Source organism: Vipera berus (genome assembly GCF_964194415.1).
Source record: "Vipera berus genome assembly, chromosome: 1".
NCBI lineage: Eukaryota > Metazoa > Chordata > Lepidosauria > Squamata > Viperidae > Vipera > Vipera berus.
In genome coordinates, this window is record NC_138202.1 from 348,021,174 (window position 1) to 348,039,914 (window position 18,741).

An 18,741-nucleotide genomic window follows, 5' to 3' on the forward strand; every position below is an offset into this window, starting at 1 on the left:
TGAGCTTGGTTGTTTGATTGCAGACGTTTCATTACCCAAGCTAGGTAACATCAATGCTAGTCACTAAGCAGTGATGATGTTACCTAGTTTGGGTAATGAAACATCTGCAAGAAAAAGACCAAGCTCAGAGAGCCCCAAGGACTCGTCACTATAGATTATCATGTACCAGTATCTCTATCTCTGTCTCTGCCTTTCTATTTATCTATCTATTTATGGCCAAAATCTTGTAAAATTGTCAAGATTTTAGCCAGCAGGTTTTGACATTCTTGCTTGAAATCTCACAAGCTTTTGATATTCCTGATGAAACTTCCTGCAAGATTTTACAGGGGAATGCTAAAATCCTTTGAGATCTGGGGATTTGGAAATATTTGCCATTAAAAAAAATAACTGCATTCAATTTTTATGACGTTAAATGTGCTCTGGGAAGTTACACTGATATGATGCCAACATGTACCATGCTGATAATGTCCGAGTTACATCATGGTCCTCAAAAGCTTTTGACGATGACATGATCTGCCTAAAAGAACGGGTTGGGAACTACTGTTTAGAAAAAAAGCCTGGGAAATGAGTACATATTTCAGATCTAACTTTATATCTGATGCTTTCATTTGTGGATCTTCAAATTTAATTCTCTAGAATTTCGTGACTACAAAATACTTAGATTTGATACTAGACTAAGACTGCAACCTTTATTCATTACCTGAAAGCTTGCTCATGAACCCCAAATAATAGTTAGCTTACATTGCACTTCAAACCATTTAACTATCTTGGATGTTCAATTTAATTTGGAGAATCATCGTACGCTATAATTTTCTAGGGTAGTTTGTTTTTTTGTTGTCGTCATAGGTTGCTGAAGAAACTTGAATGTTTTCAAAACTGATGTGGGGAACCAGGAGCCTTTAAACTTTATCTAACATTACTTCTGATTTCCTTGATAGTTAGAACTAAGTGCCCAACATATACTGAGTTTCTGGTTTCTCACTGCATCTTTAGCACAGCACAGGCAAGTAGGGGGTGTGGAGTTACTTACTTTTGTCAAAAAAAGAAGGCCTGCCCTTGAATTAGGAATTTACATTATTAAATGACAGGATGCTTTTCCAATTCTGCATCTGATACTACTTCTGATTTTTAGAAACATGCGGCATGATCTTGATCTGAGCCAAATGGCTGAGGAGTCTTTTCTGGGGGGAAATGACATAATCTTAGATTTGTTTTCCTGCAGATTCTCAGTTCAAACACTGACCAAAGAATGCTATAGTAGAAAGCAGAGTCCTTGCTCTGGATCTGAACAATGACAGATCCCTATTATTAAGCGGGCCTCAATCACAAATCTTTCTGTACCTAGTTATCTCTCCACCATTCTTGCCTTTCTACATAGGAGACCACTTATATAAGGGGTCCCCAACCTCCAGGCCGCAGACCAGTACCAGTCTCTGGCCTGTTAGGAACCAGGGTGCACAGCTGGAGATGAGTAAAGCCTCATCTCTATTTGCAGCTGTTCCCCAGTGCTAGCATCACTGCCTTAGCTCCACTTCAGATCATCAGGCGTTAGATTCTCATAGGAGCATGAATCCTACTATAAAGTGCATGCGAGAGATCTAGGTTGGGTGCACCTCCCCCCCACCCCCACCCCTGGTCCTTGGAAAAATGGTCTTCCATGAAACTGGTCCCTAGTGCCAAAAAATGTGCGGGCCACTGACTTACATCAATACGAATTTTATTTCTTGTTAAATACTTAGGCTTCTATGCTACCCAACTTCATAGTGTTGAATGGTTTACAAAACACCCAAACACTTAAGTTTAGAACATTTGAGTCAAATGGAAAGCTCCTTCCTAACAAACCATGAACATTCCATCTATGGTGATAGGGTTAATCTTCCATTTTCCACAAATCTTTCTTGAAGATCACCTTGAATTATACCAGGAAGCTAACCGCGGCCAAAGTAGCAGCCGTACAAAGACAAAATTTAAGGTGCTCATAGTTATTCGGGCAGCCTCATAACATTTTAAGTTCAAGTGTGTTGGAAGGAAGATTCCACAACCCTGCCCACATTCAGATGAAATCAACAAGATAATCTAATTTCTTGGGTCCTGACCCCTAGATCATACCTAGAGCTCTCAATATTTCATCTCCTTACATGGTTTGGCCTGAAGATGAGAGTTTTTTACTGATGGATCAGTTGACTTAAATTTCTAGGAAGGGATTCTGCCAAGTTATTATTGTTGTTAGAAGATGCTGGATTTGAATTATGTTTAAGCTTAAATGGTCTGACAAGATATACTTCATGTATTTAATGTTCACTCCTAATCTTTTTTTCTTCTAATATATTAATTCCTTCTTTTGTTCAAATTGGATTTTTTCCCCCTCCATGGTCTTTGACCATAAATTGGATGGACAGATAAATGGATGGCACAATAGTTTGTGTAACATCTGGCCAGGCAGTTATTAGCTGGCAGCAGGTAGAAAGAAGTTTTGTGAATCTTGACACCAGTTATGGAAAATAAGGGCACAAGTATTAAGTGATAAAATAATCCAATAGACTGTAGTCATTTAGAACACCAGCAACATCAATAATAATAATAAACATCAGAATCAGGCTGTCTGCATTGAAGCTTGTTCCAAACAAACAGCTAGCATAAGCATTAAAAGATGCAAATACTGCAATATCAAGTATAAGCACCAACACACTGCAAGAAACAAACCAACTAATGTATAGCACAGCTACAGTTATAACTTGGGATACAAAGTCAACAGAGAAGGGGAAAAACCCCCAAAACACTGCACCACCAAACTGCCCTACAAGAAAGACCAAATGCAGAACAAAATGGAGGCATGAACAGACAAAGCACTACATGGCCAGTACATTTTTAAAAAAAAAATAGCAGGGAAAGCAGATAATAACAAGACCTGGCAATGGCTAAGAGCAGGAAAATTGAAGAAAGAGACCAAGGGACTAATTCTGGCTGCACAAGACCAAGCTTTAAGGACAAATGCATACAAAGCCAGAATTGAGAAGACAGCAACAGACAGTAAGTGCCGCCTATGCAAAGAAGCTGAAGAAACAGTGGACCACCTGGTAAGCTGCTGCAAGAAGATTGCCCAGACTGACTACAAGCAGCCACATGACAAAGTAGCAACAATGGTGCATTGGAAGATCTGCTAGAAATATAATTTGCCTGCAAGCAAAACTGTTGGGACCCTAAAATAGAGAAAATCATAGAAAATGAAGAAGTTAAACTGCACTGGGATGTTAGAATTCAAACAGACAATCACCTGCCACATAACACCCCGGACTTAACAATTGTCGATAAGAAAGATAAGTCTGGATAGTAGACGTGGCAGTGCCTGGAGACAGCAGAATAGAAGAGAAAGAGAACAAAGAGAATGTAGCAAAGGCAAGCAAGGGTAGTACCAATAGCAATAGGCACCTTGGGTGCAATTCTAAAACAACTGGAGCACCACTTGAACACCATTGGCATTGACAAATTCACCATTAGTCAATTGCAAAAGGCAGCTTTACTCTGAACAGCTTCCACCCTGTGACACTATCTGTAACACTACCGAACATCCAGATCTGCCTATTCCAGGTCCTGGATGATAGGTAGACCAAAATACCAAACCCAGTCTTAACATCTGGCTGACTGTGAGAATAACAACAACAACAACAATAAATACAAATTGCAAAAGCCAAAGAGCAAATAGGTTTCTAGAACCAAGTCTTGCACTCCTTTGTGTCTTTCAGTGCACTTAAAAAGATGCTTGTGGAAAGAGGTCAAGAAGGAATATCTGTCAACATTGTATTACCCACACTGGTTTGATATTTGACTCTAAATAACCTCACAGATATCCCAAAAATCACAATTCTGTCACAATTCTGTGTCCCACTAACAAATTATACCTTTTGGTATCTCAGGAAGTCTTATATAAATCTATAGGGGTGTTTCAGGGTGCCTGCCTGCCTGAACTATTACGTCTGATGGAATGTTGTTGTTCAGTTGCTAAATCATGTCTAACTCTTTGTGACCCCATGGACCACAGCACGCCAAGTCCCCCTATCCTCACTGTCTTCTGTAGTTTGCCCAAACTCTTGTTCATGGTGTCAGTGACACTATCTAGCCATCCTCTGCCATCCCCTTCTCCTTATGCCTTCAATCTTTCCCAACATCATATTTTTTTCCCAATGTGTCCTCTCTTCTCATTTGGAAGCCAAAGAATTTGAGCTTCTGATGGAACAGAGGTCTTCTGAGGGAGGATGCTATCTATTAGGAACACGAAGCATGTGTTGGCACCCCCATTTGGAACTGACGCCTTGTGTCAACACCACTAAAATAAATCAGGCTTTAATGCAACCTTCCACAGCCTACAGCTGTCCAGTTTGCTTGGATTAAAATTCCTATTGTCTCTTAACTATCTGAAGTTGTGAATGAGCTGGAAGGTGCCAGGTTATGGAATGCTGTTTTGATATACAAATGGCAGGGAGATAGAAGCCTTCTAGATGATGTTGGAGTCTGATCCTCACTAGCTCTGATCTTTGGCTAAACCATCTGAAACTGTTAGGAACTGGAACTTGTTATCCATACTAGGCAGGTTATAATTACACAGGACATGTGCAAAATATTGGCCTTAAGCATCTCCATAAGCTTTCTTCTGTCTTAATTTTTGTGCTTTTTAATACTTCTAGGGAAACTATTGAGAAAAGACACACAAGCCACCCTTCATCAGCGCCTATCCATTCTGTGAGTTCCCTTGGACACAACCGCAGCTCAGCTGAACAGATCAGAAGCCACCTGAACTCAGAGGCTCGTGAAAAAGAGAAGCCCAAAGAGCGAGAGAGGGATCATCCAGAACCACGGAAGGATATCAGTGTTGATGAGCACAAGGCAAAAGACAACTATATTTCAGACAAGGAAAGTCTGACCCACGATAGCAGATCATTGGAAGAATCTAAACAAGCATCCCGGGTGCCTTCACCCTACTCCAGGACACCTGTTGCAGAAAGCACCAGACCTAACAGCAACTTGAGTCGGGATGCTGAGAAGAAGAATGAACCTGCTTATGAGAATCTGAAAAAATCGAATGAGGTCAAAGTGAAAGAGGAGCGGAAGGAAGATCATGACGTTTCTCCTGAAACACCACAAACACATCGGCCATCTGAGCAGCCATCATCCATGCCCACGGCCAGTGTCCATCCAGGCCCTTTAGTGTCCATGCCCATGACTGTGGGTGTCACTGGCATCCACCCCATGAACACCATCAGTGGTCTAGATAGGACTCGCATGATGACCCCTTTTATGGGCATCAGCCCAATTCCAGGGGCCGAACGCTTCCCTTATCCTTCATTCCACTGGGACCCCATGAGAGACCCCTTGAGGGACCCTTACAGAGACTTAGACATCCATCGGAGAGACCCTTTGGGCAGGGAGTTTCTGCTAAGGAATGATCCGCTGCACCGCCTCTCCACACCAAGGCTGTACGACGCAGAGCGATCTTTCAGGGACAGAGAGCCACATGACTATAATAATCATCACCACCCCCTTTCGGTTGACCCACGTCGTGAGCACGAAAGGGGAGCCCACCTGGATGAGAGAGAAAGGTTGCACATGCTCAGAGAGGACTATGAGCACGTTCGGCTTCACTCCGTGCATCCCGTGGCCCTGGACGGTCACTTGGCTCACCCAAGTCTAATTACTCCAGGACTTCCTAGTATGCATTACCCTCGCGTCAGTCCCCCTTCAGGACTTCAGAATGGGCTTCTCAATAAAACGCCCCCCACAGCGGCCCTGAGTGCGCCTCCCCCTCTCATTTCCACCCTAGGACCTCGGCCTGGTTCCCCCCGAAGGACTACACCTTTGTCGTCAGAAATGAGGGACAGGCCACCCTCCCACACTCTCAAAGACATCGAAGCGCGATAAATAACCGCCGAACACGTCCAAGAGAGAACATTAGACAAACGGATCTTCTTGCTCGATAAACGTAGACTTTGGTTATGACCCAACTGTATAAAATGTACAGACCCAGGTGTACTAAGGTTTTCCTTTCTTTTCTTGTTTTTTTTTCCAAAAAAAATAAAAATAAAATATGGTTGGGTTGTATATTATATGTTGAAAAAAAAAGTTTTCAGAACCTTTTAGACAAAAGTTGGCACATTTTCTACGTAAATGCTCTTTCTTTTTACTGTTCCTACCAGAACAAGATGTAAGTCAGTATTTCATCTTCTCAAAAATCTTCACTCTTTCCACTTCTCTCTCTCTCTCTCTCTTTTCATTCTCTCCAGGTTGAAATGAAGAAAAGCAGAATTCCTTTATTCTTTTTTTATTTTTTCTCCCCTGTAAGAGAGTTGTTGAAAATAACATTATTTCGTGGGCTAGTGGGTCATATATGCAACATGGGTAAGACGAAAGCTTTACTTTGTAAGTATGTACATAGGAAAAGAAAAAAAGTAACATAATGCATTGCTAATTCTTAAACTGTGCTCTTTGCAGACTTTAATTGTGTGAAAGACCGCAGCTGCGGTACATCTAATGTCATAAGACAGCTAAACCCCTTCAGCTATGCAATTAATTTTGAAGTTTTTCACAAAAGCCTCTTTAACTCAAAGGCGCCTTGTCAACACACTCAACCACACATAAAGTCATACTTTCCCTAAACAAACCCACACATCACGGATAACTTTTGGATGAGGAAATAAACCATCTTCATCTTCAACAAATAGAAATTGGGTCTCACCTGTTGTTTGTTTTTCCTACCTATTTTTTTAAAAAAATCTTTTTGCTAGCTAGTGTTTTGTTGTTTCTTTTTCTTAACTTGAAAAATGTTGTACAATGTTAGATTCCATCCAGCCTCTCCATAGCTGTTCCTGAGTCACTGTGAATCAAACTTTAAAACTCACAAGTAGGCCATTTTTGCTGAAATCCATTTAGAGGAGCCAAGCGCACTCTGAATTTAACTCCCAATAACCTAGCCAGCATTGCTCTCTGGGCTGTCCTTCTCTTTAGGCCTTATAAAGTGTGAGGAGTGGGTAAGAGAAGGGGACTCACAATCTGCCTCCCCCACCCTCCCATCTCCAGGTTTTCTGCCAACTTTGAATTACAAACTATGGAAATTATTAAATTCATGGGAAATTACTGTTTGACAGCATTTCCATTTTATCAAATGAAGCTAATTGTCCCGACTTGGCCCATTTTGGTCATCCTTGTTTCATCCATCATTTAGAGTGTAAACCAAGGTTTTCCAAACTTAGCAACTTTAAGACTTCTGGACTTCAACTCCCAGAATTCCCCAGCCAGCATGATTGACTGAGTAATTCTGGGAGTTGAAGTCCACAAGTCTTAAAGTTGCCAAGTTTGGAGAACCCTATTATAAATAAAGGTTTCTCTAAGTGACAAAATGTGTGTCATGAAACAAAACTGACACTTATATCGGCTAATCTGCCCGGGGGGTGGTGGTCAGAAAAGGCAAGATGGCAGTCATGACATGATGAATGCTGACTTATTTTTTTATTGGTGCAATGTCTATAAAAATACGCCTGACTTTGATCACGCAGCCACAGCTGCCATTTGACTTTCTAACCTTTCTCCCCGATAACCCCTGATGTTATGTACTTTTGCCCGATTTTGAGGTCATAGTAATTAAAGCCCAATACCAATATTTGTACAACATCCTAAACGTGGTTCGTATTCACCTTGGCTAATTTTTTAGTTTTGTGATTTAAGATGCTATGAAAATCTGGTCCATTTGGTGAGTTTACTTCCAGATTTTTGCACCTAATTCCTGAATTAAGGTTAGGCAAGTAAGGAAGTGTTGTCTAGAGAGGAATGGTGGAGGTTGTAGTCCAAAATTTGGTGGGCAACTTGATTGATCTCGGGCATTGCCTTAGTGATTCTAGTTGCCTCCAAAACCTAGCAAACAAAGGGCACCTGATGCTTCAACACTTTTTGCAGAAACATCTATTATTTTGACATTGGTTGGATCTCATAGGAACTGGAGCCCAAAACAACTGCAGTACACCATGTTGCCTGTGTAAGTCTAGAGCTGGGCCTTATAACATTAACCTCCACTTTTCTAAATGCCATCTGTGGTAAACCTGATACCTCTGGTGCTATATGGACTAGCAACTTGGAACTCTAAGGAATTTGGATATCTTTGCCATTTGGGAAAAAAGAATCATTGGTGTTTGGGTTGGGTACCAATTTTCTTAACCTTTTTCCCACATTCAGACTCTAGTTGAACATCCATTAACATAGGCATAAACCTTGTTATATGGATGTACTTTTAACTAGGTGCAGAAGTCTGCTATTAGCTCTTCGGAAATGTTGGTAAGATAGTACATTTATGTTAATGTTTTTCCACCGTCCCATCAATGTAAAGGTGAGCAAAAGAGGGCCACGGCACCATGTTGCCTGTAACTCCATCCTGGGAACCACAGGTTCACCCTGAATATTCCAGAAATGAGAAAAGGCTTAACTTTCATGAGATCAGTCAGTCTAGGACAGGGGTGGAGAACCTTGACTCTTTTATGACTTGTGGACTTCAACTGCTGGCTCAGGAATTCTGGGACTTGAAGTCCACGAGTCATAAAAGAGCCAAGGTTCCCTACCCCTGGTCTAGGAGATGCCAATGATCTCATTTGAAATCTCATGCATTTTCAGATGAGAAGATTGGAGCCTTAGAAGATTGTGTGTGGGGGGGTGTTGGGGTTTTTTGTGTGTGTGTGCATAAGAACCCTAAAAATGCTTGAAAGTGGTACTCCTGTGAGATTCTGACCATTTAAAAAAAATACTCTGCTTGATTTTAGGGGTGTGCATTCCATTATAGGTATTCCTTGGCTTGCAAGCATTTGTTTAGTGGCCATCCAAAGTTACGGCGGCACTGAGAAAAGTGACTTATGACCATGTTTCACACTTACGACCATTGCAGCATCCCCATGGTCACATGATCAAAATCCGGGTGCTTGGCAACTGACTCCTATTTAGGACAGTTGCAGTGTCCTGGGGTCATGTCATCTTTCTGACAAGCAAAGAAAATGGAGAAGCCAGATTTGCGTAAGAATTGTGTTACTAACTTAACAACTGCAGTGATTCGCTTAACTGTGGCACGAAGGGTTGTGAAATGGGGCAAAGCTCACTTAACAGCTGTCTTGCTTAGCAACAGAAATTGTGATAAGTCGAGGACTACCTGTATTCAAAGTTATGTGATGATGTTCACAAGTGTCCATTTTTTTCCCTAAGTAGAAATTGTTTTTATATGTTTCAATGCTTCCGTTTTCCTAAGTGTCTCATTTTTAAATGCTGAGTTCTGTTTTGAAATACTTTGGAGAGAATATGACTTTATCAGAAAGCGTACGATACCTTGCCTCCTAATAAACTGTAAAAATATGTGTATGGGATTAAAAGAAAATAGTTCCATTGGTCTTCTAGTGTTAAAGTGATATCTCAAATCGTTTCTCCTGTTTTGACAAAAAGGAAAAAAAAGTCTGTTACAGACCGCTGTTTCTAATGATCAAAAATCTATTTTAGTAGTCAACTAAAAAGTTTTAGTTGTGAACTTCAGATTTTGTGAACTCCAGATGTTGTGCAGTGTTTTTTTTTAAAAGAACAAGACAAAACAAAGCAAAAAAATTAAAAAAGAGAGAGAATCCTGAAAAATATGTACACTGGCACTGTAGTGATAGCTTTCAGTATTGTATAAAAATATTGTTATATACAAATCTTTTTTGCTGTTTCTCCTGTATGTAATAAAGTCCTTTCTAAACCTTATGTGAAAAAGGAAAAAAAAATCAACAACTCTGAAGCGACATTCAATCCACAGCATGTTTCCTCATGAGCAAAGCCTTGTGTAATGTAAAATCTGTGCCATGTTATTAAAAAATGTGAACTATACTGGTAGGCATTCTTTGTTTGGCGTGACCCAGTTCAGAAGACACAGGCGGGAACTCCTCAAATAGGCCTCAGCTCCCATCAACCTTGACTCTCTGTGGTGCCAACTAGGAGTGGAGTGCAAAATTGGCTTCCCATTTCTGCCACAAAGGGCCCATTTTCTCTGCCTCCTACCCACCTTAATATTTATCACAGCAGTGCAATCCTTATTTGTAGTTTGGAGTTAAGTCATTTTTCACTTCTTGAAAGCTGTGCAGCTGAAGAGGTCAACTTCTGTCTGGAGCTTTTGGGTGAGTGATCATTTCAGATGATCCAGCCATTCCATTCCATTCGCTCTCTTCATTCATGTTCTTATTCAGTCAAAATCCCTTTATATCAGACATTTTTAAAAAAAATTTTTTTCAACATCTGTTAAGGGCGTTACCAGGAGATGCCAGAGATTTTGGACATGCAGCCGCCTGCTGTGTATTTTGGAAGTGAAATTTGTGTCTGTTTTTTGCCAATTTTGTAGCTTTCCCTTAAATACAAGACCAGATATTGGCAAATCACATTTATCTGTGATTTAAGTGAATAATGCTTTACTAACATTTATTTATTTGTACACATTTCTCTCATTCTCATCTCTGTATATACCATTTATCTGTTTCTATCCATCTCTGCTCTCTATTATCTATCTCTATCTATCTATCTATCTATCTATCTATCTATCTATCTATCTATCTATCTATCTATCTATCTATCTATCTATCTATCTATCTATCTAATCTATTTATATTCCTGGAAGACAAATGTCCAAACATGGTTGGATAGTCATGTGTCCATTGCTGGGATCACACATCATACTTAATCTTAAATGTGGGTTAACAAAATATAATTGCCACACTCAAACAACATGCTATACCCAAACAAAGAAATCTTATGTTTTTACTCCCAACAGCTTAATTTGCAAATAGGATGGTGGCTGGGTTCATATGGTATAATAAACCACACTCAACTCTTGCAGCATAGTCTAGCAAGATGTGTTCAACCATAAGCCTTGGCATCTTTCATTTCATTGTTGAAGCTACAATGGACCTACTTGGGGGCTACTTATGATTCAGTTTTTGAAATGCCAGTGATTCCTCCCCCTCTGCAGCATCCATGGTCATGTGTCTGTGTTTTTCAGAAGTTTTGTCAAAAACTGGCAGTTACTTCCAGATTTCAGCAAAACTCTTTCTCTTTCTTTCTTTCTTTCTTTCTTTCTTTCTTTCTTTCTTTCTTTCTTTCTTTCTTTCTTTCTTTCTTTCTTTCTTTCTTTCTTTCTTTCTTTCCCTTCCTTCCTTCCTTCCTTCCTTCCTTCCTTCCTTCCTTCCTTCCTTCCTTCCTTTCTTTCTTTCTTTCTTTCTTTCTTTCTTTCTTTCTTTCTTTCTTTCTTTCTTTCTTTCTTTTGCTTTCTATAGAGAAGTGATGGTGCAGTGGTTAGAATGCACTACTGCAGGCTAATTCTTCTGACTGCCAGCAGTTCAGCAGTTTGAGTCTCACCAGCTCAAGGTTGACTCAGCTTTCCATCCGTCTGAGGTCAGTAAAATGAGAACCCAGATTGTTGGGGGCCATAGGCTGACTCTGTAAACCGCTTAGCACTGTGAAGTGGTATATAAGTCTAAGTGCTGTTCCTATCCATCGTGTATCTATTGTATATCATTATCCATATCTATCTATCTATCTATCTATCTATCTATCTATCTATCTATCTATCTATCTATCTATCATCTATCTATCAACTTTCTGTACTGCCACAAGCTCTTGGCAATTCAACAGAACATGCATACCACTAAAATGTCCAGCGTAAATTTAAAACTCATCAAAGCTAAGAAATCCAAATGTCAAACAACTGATGTTGCCACCTCAGAGGATTGGCACTTCTGTAGAAAGGCATTATCTCTGAGCCTTAAGATCACCAGCTGCCTCTTCCAGCAAGATTGAATTAGTTGGATCAATTCTTGTAAATACTGATACTTATTTTCTACAATTCTTTTCTGGCATACCATTTCCCCTAAAGAATACACTTTTCCTATATCCTTGATTTCCTGTATGTTATTTTTCAAAGTGGGCAATTGGGGATTGGGAAGTGGGAGGATGCATTCATGTTCAATCTATATATCAATCCAAGAATATTAATGTTATCAAACCTCTGCCAGAGACAACACAATATTCTCCCAAGCAGACCCACATCCAAAGTTTTGGACTAGAAGTTTCAGCAAGAGAGCAATTTTATTCTCTTTTCCTGAAGTAAGACAAATAGGCCAGTAGGTGGCAGCAGAGTAAAGATTTCATGTCCAAAAAAGCAAAGATTTTGTATTGGGGGGAAAAGAGATAGAAGACATAAAACTACCAAATACAGATCTTCACATTATTCTGCATCTCCGTGTTCATTCATATTATAAGGATGAAATAATGATGAAGATGATGGGGATGATGACGATGACAAATGTGGGCTGCAAAACAAGGGCAGAGTTTTCTATAGCACTTTTTGGTCATATAGCAGTTTCCTGGAGTTTTGCAGCCCGAATATTATTTATTTATTTGTTTGTTTGTTTGTTTGTTTGTTTGTTTGTTTGTTTGTTTATTTATTTATTTTTCTATACCGCCCTATTCCCGAAGGACTCAGGGCGGTTTACAGGGCAGCATATAAAAGACAATATAAAAAGATAATATAAAATTAAAATGAATTAAATTAATTAAAGCCCAACAATTAAAACAATATTAAAAAGCTAAAACCCCTTCAGTTTTCAGTTATTATTATTATTATTATTATTATTATTATTATTATTATTATTATTATTAACAAACAACAAAACAACAACAAAAACAACAACAACAACAACAACAACAACAACAACAACAACAACAATAATAATAATAATAATAATAATAATAATAATAATAATAATAATAATAATAATAATAATAATAATAATAATAATAATGTTGGAAGGGACCTTGGAGATCATCTAGTCCAACTCCCTGCTCAGGCAGGAAACCCTATACTACCTCAGATAAATGGCTGTCCAGTCTCTTCTTAAAAACTTCCAGTGTTGGAGCATTCACCACTTCTGGAGGCAGGTTGTTCCACTGGTTAGTTGTTCTAACTGTCAGGAAGTTTCTCCTTAGTTCTAGGTTGCTTCTCTCCTTGACTAGTTTCCATCCATTGCTTCTTGTCCTTATTCTGTTCCGTTCTGTTCTATTCTATTCTATTCTATTCTATTCTATTCTATTCTATTCTATTCTATTCTATTCTATTCTATTCTATTCTATTCTATTCTATTCTATTCCATTCCATTCCATTCCATTCCATTCCATTCCATTCCATTCCATTCCATTCTATTCTATTCTATTCTATTCTATTCTAGTCCAATAATAGAAAAAGGAGAAGGAAGAGGAAAAGAACGGATTTTTTTTTTTGCTTACATCAAGAGTGGGCAACAGGGAATTCCAAATCCTCTGGTTCCTTCGTAGCCACTGTGTGTTTTATGATCTCTTGCAAGTTCCTTCAGCCATGCCATCAAATCTCTATGGTGCAGTTCTGAATGTTAGGAATGTCTTTTATTTTATTTTGTTATTTTATTTTTATTTTATTATTTGTATACCACATTTGTTTCTTTTATAAGTAACTCAAAGCAGCAAATATACTGCTTCCTCCTCTTATTTTTTCCCACAGCAACCCTGGTGAAGTGAGTTGGACTGAGAGAGAGTGACTGGCAGGACTAGAACTCACAATCTCCTGGTTTCTACCTTGGTGCCTTAACCACTACACCAAACTGGATCTTTTCATACAAGGCTGCAGGAAACACAGCCAGTTGAAGTTCCAGCAAAACACTGGAAATTCTGCAAACTTCTAGGCTTTCCTCAGAAAAATCTTGGCCCTGTGTCCTTAGCCTCGAAAACTGTAAAATACGATCCGGAGTTATTAGAAGGATTCCTGGTCACTGGTACATAAGCAGCAATCACTATTTCTATCAATATGATTTAGGGTCAGGTGCAACCCACAACAGCAAGTGGATATATCAGGATAGCCTGTCATGCTGAACCAAAGATTAGTTGCTTTAGCCTACTGTCTTAAATAGATGGAGTAAACCAAGATTAAGTTAACTACAAATAAGAAAGCAAGACAAACATAACTAAGGAATGCAAGCTATTGAGCTTTGCACTGCATTACTCCTTAAAAATAAGAAATAAAAAAAAGAAATAGGGGAGAGATGATAACAGTGTTCCACAAGGCAGAGGGGGCCAGGTTGTTCACCAAAGCACCAGAGGGCAGGATGAGAAACAATGTTTGGAAACTGATCAAGGAGGGAAGCAACCTGGAATTAAGGAGAAACTTCCTGACAGTGAAGGTAATCAACCAATGGAACAGCTTGCCCCCAGAAATCGTGGGCACTCCATCACTGGAGATTTTTAAGAAGAGTCTAGATAATCACCTGTCTGATGGTATAGGTTCTCCTGCTTGAGCAGAGGGCTGGACTAGAAGACCTCCAAGTTCCCAGCTCCTATTCTATTCTATTCTATTCTATTCTATTCTATTCTATTCTATTCTATTCTATTCTATTCTATTCTATTCTATTCTATTCTATTCTATTCTATTCTATTCTATTCTATCCTATCCTATCCTATCCTATCCTATCCTATTCCTATTCCTATTCCTATTCCTATTCCCATTCCACTCTAATTCTATTCTATTCTATTCTATTCTATTCTATTCTATTCTATTCTATTCTATTCTATTCTATTCTATTCTATTCTATTCTATTCTATTCTATCCTATCCTATCCTATCCTATCCTATCCTATCCTATCCTATCCTATTCTATTCTATTCCTAGTACTTCAGGCTGGACACAAATTTAGAGCAAACTAAAACTACAAGACCTCAGAAAATTCAGATGACGTCTTTGAGCCTGGGGGCTGAGGCTGGATGGAGTTGTAGATCAACAACATCTGGCTTGTTCTGCAATTCATGTCCCATAGGTTTCCATAGAACTGCTCTAAGTTGGACTTTAAGTTGGATCCATCCAGTGGTGGGATTCAAATAGGTGAACAACCGGTTCTCTGTATGGATGCCACTTCCGGAAGTCCATTCTGGACCTGGGCAACAAAAACTAGCTACTGGTTCTGCCGAACTGGTGCGAACTGGATAAATCCCACCACCGCTTCCATCACATTGACTGTCCTCTTGAATCTACTTTGTTGTAGTTTGGTTTTCCCCCCCCTGTTATTCAGAGGGAGGTGAGATGATGCTAAATAATCCTATAACCACTAGGTGGTGCTAGATGAACAAACATTGTTTGGATGAGAAAACTTTGCAGCAGTTAAACGATTTTCTGTTCCTCAGATTCCTTTGGTAAGCTACATTCGAATCTGGTTGTTTGGACCTTGCAGATCCTATTTCTTTATGTTCTTAGCTTCTGTACATCTCCTCTGTATCACATAACGGCTAAATAAATGCCTCCAAGGAAACTCTCAAGGATGAAGAGGGTGTTGAGAGATGTCTTCCCAGCAGAGCAGACTGTCTTGTTCTAGCTATTTATATTTTAAGTACTGTATATGTGTTATATACTGCATTACTGAGGCCACACTTGTAATGCTACATCCAATTCCGGTTGCCATGATGCAAAAAAAAAGATACTGAGAGCCCAGAAAGCATGCAGAGAAGAGCAACAAAAATGATCTGGAAGGGTCTGGAGGCTAAACTATATAATGAACAGTTAAGGAAGCTAGGTATGTCTAACCGATGGAAGAGAAGATTTATCATACACTGGAAGACAAAATAATTGTCTTCCAGTACTTGAAGAGCTGTCACAGAGAAGAGGGTGTGGGAAGAATCCAGAGAAAGAAATATTTTGGGAAATATTAAAAAGGCAGAATATATTTCTCCAAAGGAATAATGGAGAAGATCTTTAAAAGGCCGAAACGTCTCCCTCCCCGCAGCCACAAAACTCAGCAGAAACCAACTTTTAGAAATGCAGATGTAATAATCCATTCAGGAAGGCTGGGGCCAGGAAGCTAGAAGCTGATGTAATCTGCATAAAATCTACATACCCCACACAAACTCTAAAAGACATGACCTTTGGGGACATAGTAGGATTAACCCACCGATACCAAAAGGGCACACTCAGACTCAGGCCAAAGTACATGAGACAGGAAATACAAAGCCTCAAACAGGAACAGGAAACAACCTCAAGAGCCCCAGAAGGTATAAAAACCCACCACTCCCTGCTACATGCGGTCAGTTTTTCCAGAGCCATGCTTCTGTCTGGCTGTGCTCTTCAATAAACTACAACCTTCTTTCTAAAGCAGTCTCCATTTTGTTTATTCCCAGCTTGAACTGGACCCTGATGAAGATTTTTCTTTCTACAAGGGGTTGACTTATTTTCCAAAGCCACCAGAAGACAGGGCAAGAAGCAATAGAGACTGGACAGCCATTTGTCTGAAATGATAAAGAGGTTGGACTAGAAGATCTCCAAGGTCCAACTCTGCTATTCTGTTATTCTATTTTTCAGTGGGCGGAAGCTTGTTAAAGAGAGATTCAAACTGGAACTAAGGAGGAATTTCCTGACAATTCATCAGTGGGACAACTCGCCTCCTGAAATTGTAGGTGCTCTTATCACTGGAGGTTTTCAAGAAAAGATGGGGGCAACCATTTGGGATGGTATAAAATCTCCTGCCTTGAGCAAGGGGTTGGACTAGATGATCTCCAAGGTCCCTTCCAGCCCTGCAATTCTAGAGATAGAGATTCTGGAAGGCCCATTTAGGTCATTAATCCCTGTTCAGGACAACAAGTCAAATTAAAGCATTCCGGATAGCTGTTGCTTGAACATATCCAGCAAATGGAAACTACTTTCTCTCTGGGAGTGGAGATCTTTTAATGTAAATAATAATTAAAGGCTTATTGAACAGTGGTTGCCTAGTGATAAAGATGCTCGCCTCCCACTCGAAAAATTGAGAATAGAATAAGGATAGAATAGAACAACAGAGTTGGAAGGGACCTTGGAGGTCATCTAGTCCAACCCACCCGCCCAAGCAGGAGGCCCCCTACACCATTTCTGACAGATGGCGGTCCAGTCTCTTCTTGAAAGCTTCCAGTGATGAAGCTCCCACAACTTCTGAAGGCAAACTGCCATTGGCTGATAGTTCTCACTGTCAGAAAATTCCTCCTTAGTTCCAGGTTGAATCTCTCTTTAACAAGCTTCCACCCACTGAATAACAGAACAGAGTTCAATCCTAGTCTCTGAGGGCGCAAAGAGAAAATAACCCCTGCGAACTCCACTCCAATAGGCATCCGGCAAGTAAACGCTCAGCTCCATCCAGTTGCCCTGACTCTACCCCAGACTAAATCTTTATTACTCTAATGCTATATACCCTGGGAGATTCTAGGCTATCCTAACTCTCTTCCTTTGTTTCTGGTCAAGCTCCAAGCATCTACCTCTTTTTTTGTCCCCCTTTCTGGAATGTGTTGCTTCCTTCCTGGGAAACTGCAGCTTCGCTGTAGTCCATTACACCACTTCACCTTGGTAGACACCATCCCTCAGACAAGTCTACTACACATCAACAAGGCTAAAACAGCAAGATATCTGCCCAGTAGGAAAATCATAAAACGTTAAATGAATAAGGGAGAATATTCATAGCTCAAGGTTAAAATGAGCGGTCCTTGGGATTCTCTGGCACTGATGATATAACCAAGTTTGGGTAATGAAATGTCTGCAAGAAAACAACCAAACTCAGAGAGCACCAAGAATCCCCCACATTAAAAAGAATAGCAACCAGTCTGGCACGCTCCTTGCCAGTAGGGAGGGAATAACTGTAAGACAAGGCCACAAATATCCAACACCTAGGGATAATCTGGGAGACTACCATGGAATCTATTGAAAACATCTAAGGGATAAAGAGGGACGCGGTGGCTCAGTGGGTTAGGATGCTGAGCTTGTCGATCAGAAGGTCGGCAGTTTGGTGGGTCGAATCCCGAGTGCCGTGTTACAGAGTGAGCACCTGTTACTCGTCCCAGCTTCTGCCAACCTAGCAGTTCAAAAGCACGTAAAAATGCAAGTAGAAAAATAGGGACCACTACGGAGTTCCGTGTGCCTTTGGCATCTAGTCATGCCGGCCACATGACCACGGAGAAGTCCTCGGACAAGCGCTGGCTCTTTGGCTTTGAAACGGAGATGAGCACTGGCCCCTAGAGTCAGAAACAACTACCACGCATGTGTGGGGGAACCTTTACCTAAGGGATAAAGAGGATCAGCTGGTTCATGCACCATCTCTCTTTTTCCCATGGGATCATGACTGATTCTCTCCCCAAGTAAAATCTGAATCCAGACTGGAAAGTATTGAAACAATTGCTAAAAGAACATCTGCACCATAATCCACCCCCCAAAGTGGCATAAATGACCAGACACAGCTGGGCAAAATCTTTTAGTTCCAAAGTGGATTTGTCAGGAATGGATAGGAACAATGGCACTATAACTCTATGTAAAGAAACAACAACAACAACAAAACACACCATGTTTGCCAGTCCCTGGATCCACCCATTTAATGTTCCTCAGCTCAAATGAAACGAGAGGCCAGCAGTCAAGAGAGGATATGAGAGATTGAATTTCAAACATCGGGACTAGGAAGCATGAGTTTAATAGGGAGTCATGACAGGAGCAGAACCTTCTTGGGTGCATAGGACAGGTTTGTTTTTTCTGAATTTCAGTATGAAATAATTGCTCTGGGTAGCAATTCTCTAGGGAAGCTCCTGTTCCCTTGCCTTCATCTGCATCTCTTGTGCATCAATTAAAGTAAGGATGTTTTGTTTGCAAAGGTAGGTTAACCTCTCTCTATAGTTTGCTTCT

The 18,741-nt window shown here is 40.1% G+C and overlaps 1 protein-coding gene across 1 annotated transcript in view; it reads left to right on the plus strand.

Annotated features, from left to right (window-relative positions):
- The window catches only part of LOC308659525 (autism susceptibility gene 2 protein-like), a gene marked incomplete at its 5' end in the record, with an annotated part of 101,766 nt that extends 91,810 nt beyond the window's left edge, over positions 1-9,956 (plus strand). Inside the window, one exon of the mRNA XM_081313185.1 lies at positions 4,683-9,956. Coding sequence (XP_081169311.1) covers positions 4,683-5,913 — 1,231 coding nt within the window. The 3' untranslated portion in view covers positions 5,914-9,956. The remainder of the gene's footprint in view (positions 1-4,682) is intronic.
- Positions 9,957-18,741: the final 8,785 nt, after the last annotated feature.